At 42.6% G+C, this 7,280-nt stretch overlaps 1 protein-coding gene across 2 annotated transcripts; it reads right to left on the reverse strand.

Moving 5' to 3' along the window:
• Positions 1-2,252: 2,252 nt before the first annotated feature.
• Positions 2,253-4,816, reverse strand: LOC9635605. Of its 2 annotated transcripts, XM_024687213.1 has the most exons (5): positions 4,775-4,816; positions 4,614-4,661; positions 4,528-4,562; positions 4,372-4,475; positions 2,253-4,316 (listed from the first exon to the last, which is right to left on the reverse strand). In XM_024687213.1, the coding sequence occupies exons 4-5, from the start codon at positions 4,412-4,414 to the stop codon at positions 2,326-2,328; spliced, it is 2,034 nt and encodes a 677-aa protein (XP_024542981.1). In that variant the 5' UTR covers positions 4,415-4,475; positions 4,528-4,562; positions 4,614-4,661; positions 4,775-4,816; the 3' UTR covers positions 2,253-2,325. The 2 variants fall into 2 exon arrangements, with proteins under 2 accessions (XP_024542981.1, XP_024542982.1); XM_024687214.1 differs by lacking the exon at positions 4,775-4,816 and having other exon boundaries at positions 4,528-4,559; positions 4,614-4,646.
• Positions 4,817-7,280: the final 2,464 nt, after the last annotated feature.

Genomic DNA, 7,280 nt, shown 5'->3' on the forward strand with positions numbered 1-7,280 from the left:
ATATAGAAAATTAAATATAATATTTAACATAATTTGCAAAGTTTGAATTTTTTTTTTTCCAAATATACATATTAATATATTTTAACATTCTTCCTTTAGCCAGCTTGGAAACTTAGGCCATCTTTCATGTCCTGTACCAAAGTCTCGAATAACTTGTCATCCCTGGTAGTTGTGGACTCCAGTGACTTCATAACATGCTCCAGCCCCCCATGGCAAGCCTTAGGAAGCAGTTCCCACCATTTCTCCCAACTCGGGCCATTCACCGGCAGCAATCCCGCAGATTTGATGAAGCTACAGTTTTCCGTGTGTCGGGCAATAAATGCCATAGCTGCCGTCCTGTTACCAAATACCACCCTCGTCTTCAACTTGACATCAAACTGCTCTTTGGCCTTCCGGGCAAAACCCAAGTTCCCATTCTTGGACCCCTTCACCATGTCGGCAACTAGCCCCACAAAATTGGCACATGTGAAAAACACCTGCCCATACACTGAAACGTTGGGGAGCCACAAGATGCTAGCTATGGAGTATGCATAGAGCATCACACCCGATAAGAGCAGCGCTAGCTTTCCAGGGAGTTTATCTTCTTGCTTGAGGCTCCGTTGGAAGAGTCCCTGAACCGAAGCCTCAGTGCCTTCGACAATGTGGAATGTGTCACTGTTCAAACTGTAAACGAGGCAGTCTCCCCTCTCTGGCGCACCCGCAGCAATACTTGGGTCGTCATATTTGAACACGAGCATCGACTGTGTTGTCCACACGGCAAGTGCCATCCCGAGAGCACCCAGTGCAATGAGGCCTCCTATGAACCACTCCATGGCAACGCAAGCCATGCAGACGATCCCTGCCGTGAGAACAAGTGGCAGCCAGCCCAATAGGAGGCCGTCTATACACTTCCCCTTGAGCTGAGCTCGAGCACCACTTGTAGTGCCTGTCAGCGATAAGACCAAGACCTCGACACTTCGACTAGCGTTTCTACCTTGTATTTTCGGTGGAGTGGCACGCTTCCACAGCCGCTTGTGCTCACTGATAAGACTGGCGCCCACAGTGTTGAGCACGGGGCATTTGGTGTTGGAATGGAGGCCCAAGTACTGGAAGCCTTGAGGGCATTCCACGTGAGGAGCAGGAGAGTTGCCAAGGGCCAATAGCTGCGCAAAACGCAGGCCAGTCATCTGGAGGAAAGATGTAGCGAGTGAGAGGCTTCCTGGGCCTACATGGCCTGTGATGCTGAAGGCATCGTTCATAGATGAGAATGCGAAGCTCTTCCTTGCAGATTCGGTGCCCAGTGCAGAGATTAGACCCACCAGATCCAGCTTCTTTTGATCGATAGACTTGAGATTATCCGCTGATCCGGCCTCGACTGCCGGAAATTGTGAGAGGAGCAGCGTGGTGACTTGAAGGACAAGAGATGAGGCCCACTTCCGCAGCATGGTGCTTGATTTCTCACAACCCCAGCCCCGCGCACTTGACACGGTTAGTTTGCAGAATCCAGCCCCCCTTGTTTTTCCAATGCCTCCCTGTAGCCAGAATGAGCTAGAATTTGCAAATTCTTGCACGGATTCAAGCTGCTCGTTGCATTCTATCTGTGCTGGAGCTAAGAAAGCTCAAGTACACCACTTGGATTTCCATTAGGAAGTGGATGAAATTGGGGCAAAGGGGGGATGGCAAAGACCTCTCTTTGACACAAACTTGATTTCGCTTTCTCTGTCCCCATGGCTATGTTCATGTGTGACTCACATTGACATCGTTGCCTTTAGGTTGCCTTTAGGCCCACCAGGTGTGGAAGATATCTATTTCATTAAGCCACTATATGAGCTTTGTATGATATATATCACTGTAGGCCATGGTGGCTGTTGCTGGTGATGATTTGGAAATGCATCATAGGGAGGAGGACAATCAATTTCATGTTCCCCTTGTATGATGATCACATTGGATTCCTTCCTGACTGTTCTTATCCTCCGCAGCCTCATCTTTTTTAACAGAATTTCCAGGAGACTTCAACAAATCCATGTATTCTTGCAAGATTTCTCAAATTTCTCAGCTTGATCAAAATTTCCTGTATGATGATATCCATTTTCTGGACAGCACCTGCAAATTACAAGAGCCCTTTAAAATCACTTTCCATCCACTAAAATATATCCCATCAGGTGTCCTTGTGAATAATCCTTCGCTGCTAGTGTGGCACTTACTGCACGTTTTCATACTCTTCACAAACCGAATCGAAAGGAGTATCACCATGGATGCAATGTTTCCTCACTACCAAATCTATAATATTAGCAAGTAATAATAAGCATAACACAATAAATTTAATACTCAATTACTTAATTAAATTCACCTAACTGTGGACTGAACCTTAGGAAGGTGATCGTAATCAATCTTTCCACTAGCTTTCATCTCCCTGTATTGTGGAAGAGCTCTGAGATGGCCAATTTTCCGCAACTTGTTGTGGCTGTCTCCCAAACATATCATGAAGAGCAAAACTTTCTCCACAACGGGGCTGTTGTTCAAGTAACGTGTCTCAAGAGAGGTTCCCAACAGCAGCAGCGAGACATTGGAAGTGCATCCGTTTGCAAAGTCCTGGTTCGGCACAAGGAGCCAACCTCGCAGGTAGTGCGATGGGTAGACATAGTTGTTCTTACCACATGCCAGCAAATGTGGCCAGAAGGCTCGTCCCTGAAACTCGTCACCCAGCTCTTGAGATGAGTGGAAGGGCAATGCATGGCCCTGGTCCTTCATGTCGAGCACCCAAACCTCATCAGAAGCAGCTCTGAAGCAGTTATCGTGCTTCGGGTTCGAGTTGCAGCACGAGCAACAGCCTTTCCCATTTATCCTGTTCGTCACGTGTGTACAACTCCCACGGTGCTCCTCAAGTGGCAGAAGCCTTGCAGATATGAAACCGCATGTCAATGTGAGAGAGCCATCGACGCCCACGCTCACAGATTCCACCATGCTTTTGAAGTCCACCATGTTGCTCAGACCCTCGATGGTGTCACCTTGAACAATATGACGAAGTACCTCGTTACGAGGAAGGCTCTTTCGGAAGATGGGCATCCAAGTTGGCTCTGGGCTTCGCTCCTCTGTCGAATTTATGAGTTTAGTCACAGCTTCTAGCATCACTTGAACAATATAGCGAAGCACCTTAAGGCTGTTCCGGAAGATGGGTGTCCAAGTTGGCTCTGGGCTTCGCTCCTCTGTCGAATTTATGAGTTTGGGCCCAGCTACAGCTACTAGCATCTTGATTAGATCGTCAAGGTTGCAGCTAACCATCCCCCGTGTCAGCTCCACCAATTGCTGATTGAGTGTCCTGCCAACTTCGATTCGTTGGACACCATCTTCACCTGTTACCCCGAGCAAACCGAGCATGCAAAGCGCCCGATCCTCTTCTAATTTGCAATCTCGATCAGCAATCTCCTTGACAAGGCCAACAGTGCCACCATGGCAGGTGAGCCCAAGGCGGGTACCAAAGTCAAAGATATCACTGCTTTCCCCGCTGATTATGAACGCCAAGGGAATGTAGGCATTTCTGTCCATGAAGTAGAGATTCTCGCAAGATGTTCGAGCTAAGCGACCACGGGTGCACTTGTAGTCCGACTGCTGCAATGCCTTCCAAAAGTTGGCTTCGTCTTCCTGAGCAGAACGTTGTTCTTGTTCATATGGTCCTGAGGTACTACCCCAAGACCAGCCATTGCTGCCTTTACACGCACACGTCTTCTCAACATGTATCTTCTTGACAAAGTTCACGACACTCTTCAACTGCGACTGATCCATCTCGACTATGAAGGTGAGATTTTGGGGTAGTATAAACTCCTGCAGAGTCCAAGCTCTAGAGAACCATACCGGAGGCTGGCCGTCGTCAGCCACTGCCTTGAAACCAGATCCAAGGCCATGAAGACTAACGTAGCAACCCAGTGTAAGCGAGTAGAATTCTCCCATTCGCAATATCTCTCTCTCCTTTTCCTTCTTATCGAGCTGGTTGATGCACAGTGTGTCAAGCCAAACCAGGTCCACTCCATCCTCCTGGAGCACTTCGAGAAACTGGATCAAGCCTTTGTATCCCTTGTTACGTTGCAGGCCAGCATACTTTAGCGCTTCTTCGTAGCTGATCCTGCTCTGCCTTCTTTCCATTACCTGGGCCACGTCCTTAGACAAGTCCTCGATGTCGCAGGTCCACCTGTGAGAAACTATGTGAAATTCCCAACTGTTCACAGCGCTAAAAATAACGCCTCCAGTAGCACGGCTGCACTCGGTTGTGCCCTTGACATTTATCACCCGCAGTGGAAACGCTTGAAGCTTGAGGTTCTTGATTTTCTGAAATGCAGAACCTTGGATGGAACACTAAGTCAGCAACAAACAAAAACCTTAAGAAACTTGAGTTACCTTCGAACTTGGTGAAGTCTGCCTTTGGGATCAAAGTTGACATTGAATCTGCTTAAATATACTGAGCTTGAAATCTAGCACTACTCAATTAGCCATGGCAGTGCCTGTGAAGGAATCCACTGTCGTATTGTCATTTGATCAAAATATAAACCTTACCTTACTAGCTTAAGGAGATATGCCGCATGTACCTGCTGCGGGTAATGGATCAAAACGAGCTACATCATAAAGCAAATGCACGGAACCTTCTTGCACCGCTGCAGCAGTCCCCACGAAATGCTTGAGAACTGGTTCTGCCCCAAAACGCACAGTAACCCAAGTTAGATATCTCTCGTTTGACGCTTGAGGGTTTGGGATTTTCTAAAATGCAGAGGAACACAATGCTAATTTCGGAAACTTCGGTTACCTTAGAGCTTGGTGAAGTTGGACATTCTGCCCCATTGTTCTGAAACTTCTGATCCAAGCCCTTAAATACTAAAACCTAGCACTAGTTACAGGCACCTGTAAAGCTGAAGCAATGGTCCTTCAAGATGCCACAATTAAATTGCTTGTGAACCAAGTAGACTAGATTCTCTTTAACGTCCCGATCTACCCACATCTGGTAGAATTTTATTGTAACAATTACTATCAACCACTGATTCACCATGCAATACATGAACGAAACAGTTACTATCGGCCCGTTTAATAATGAATGGGGCTGGCGTGAAGCTTAATGAGATAAATCCAGAATGGCTGGAGCACACTGAAGAGTTCTAAAGATCCCAGCCTAGCTGATGACTTGGCACATATCTTTAGAGCGAACAGGGATGCATGGAGATATGAGGGAATTAGTATCCCGCTGGACGTCTAATTTATGAATTGAAGTTTAGTTATTTTCATGGGACTCAGTCATGTCCTTCCAAATGAATGCAGAAACAAGACAGTCCCCAAATCGGCAACCGTGATCATCGGCGTGCATGCACGTGATGGAAGTTGGAAGCTCTGAATTTGACTCCGACGACCATTGTTGCCCATGGTCCACCCTTCCAACGGTCCACAGGCTATCAAATCCGATGGTCTCCTACTACTCGTAAATCCAGATCAAAGTTTTCTTCAGGTTCAAGCATCTCTGTAGCACTCATGGATGCCAGAGTGGATACCACATACAAGTTACGGACTGGAGCATAAAGTTGGGGGATCAATTCGCACATGAGCACCTTCGGTCTTCAAACACATGGCATGCTTTTGTCCTTGCAGACGATCCTCCACCGCTCCAGTAAATGTATGCACATTTGCAGATTCTTCACAAACCGAAGCCTGTGTTTTCGCCAAGGCAAAAGCCAGAGCCAGCTTTCCATAATGGCCGTATTCTTTCTCGCACCTGTTCTCTTCGATGCTTCATCATAGCCACGCTCTTGCCTTTTTCAGGACAGGTCTTCAAGCTTCGCACCTATTGATCCATCGTCCACCTTTTGTACCTCATCACTGCTTGACACACCATTACTGCATGGCTTCCAGATGCTAGAACTAGAGATTCAAACGCCAGCTGTCCGATTTCGAGATTGTTCCACTTCTGTCATGCAGCTAAGAAGGTTTTCCATATTACCAGCGATGGTTTATGAGGCATACTTCCCAGCATCTCCAAAGCTTTGTCCAGTTGGTTGGCTCGGAAGCATAGAGGTTGATATTTAGAGCAACCAGTCAATAATTTAAATGCTTAAGTTTACCTCTGTTCATTAATTAAATATGCTATTTTTAATATTATCATGAATGTTATTCGTTCTATATTTTTAATTCAAATGCACTACCCTTGCAACCACTTGGAATAAAAAAGAATGAATCTCTATTAGTTGAGTGATGGTCATAATAAGTACAAATAATTGAATATTATATTTATACCCCATGTTCTCTCAAAGTTTTAAAACTAAAACTTTTCTCCTATAAAGTTTTAAAAAATAAAAGTCTCAATTTCCAATGCCTAGAATAGTCAAGAAGATATTACTCTAGAAATAAAAAAAAACATTCAAACTAAATTGAGATGAAATAAAATATATATGAATGAACTTATTTTAATAATTAAAATTAAAATTATCATTAATAATTTTAAATAATTATTTAGAACATCTATATTGCTCTATTTGTTAATTCATGCATTCACAAAAAATAAATTTAAAAGAGGAAAATATTTCTAGTAAAAGTCTCATTGATTTTCTTTAAAATAAAAATAGAGCTAATCTGATTATTTTGTTATTTATTTGAATTAAAATATGTGGTTTATCTTATGAATAAGAACAATATACTTGTAATTTTAAACTATAAACATATTTTTCCCAACAAATGAAAATTAAAAATATTCCTAAATATTTATTTAATTTAAGAATAAACATTTAATTACAGTATATTAAATCTTTAAAAATTACTAAAACATTCTAGCTCATTAATTATAAAGCCTTAGGCCTCTATATTATTATGACTAAAACTATAAACATAAATGTAAATCTACATTTTTAATAAAGATCTCTCATTTTATTGACTTCAAAAGTGATTTTTCCATAAAGAAAGTGTAAAATTCTAATATAAATCTCATAATGTGAGTATAATCAACTAATATATTTTAAAACATTTTTACTGAAGAATGATAAAATGCCATTTTATCATACTTCATTTGGAGTTTCTTAAAATAGTATATATTAAATAGTAAAATAGATGATTTTATTAATAAAAGCTAATTTTTATAAATTTAATTCTTATTATTTCTTTTATATAGGTTATTCAATTGACCCATTTGCAATATATGAAAGTAATACCAATCAATAATGCAATGAATGAAAGTAATATTTTGGGTATTTGGAAATTGATGAATCAACCAAACACTACAAGACATTATTTTTATTGCTTTTATGTATTGCATTATTGATTGAGGACAAGATTGT

The sequence above is a fragment of the Selaginella moellendorffii genome, unplaced genomic scaffold (assembly GCF_000143415.4).
Source record: "Selaginella moellendorffii unplaced genomic scaffold, v1.0 SELMOscaffold_52, whole genome shotgun sequence".
Classification (NCBI taxonomy): domain Eukaryota; kingdom Viridiplantae; phylum Streptophyta; class Lycopodiopsida; order Selaginellales; family Selaginellaceae; genus Selaginella; species Selaginella moellendorffii.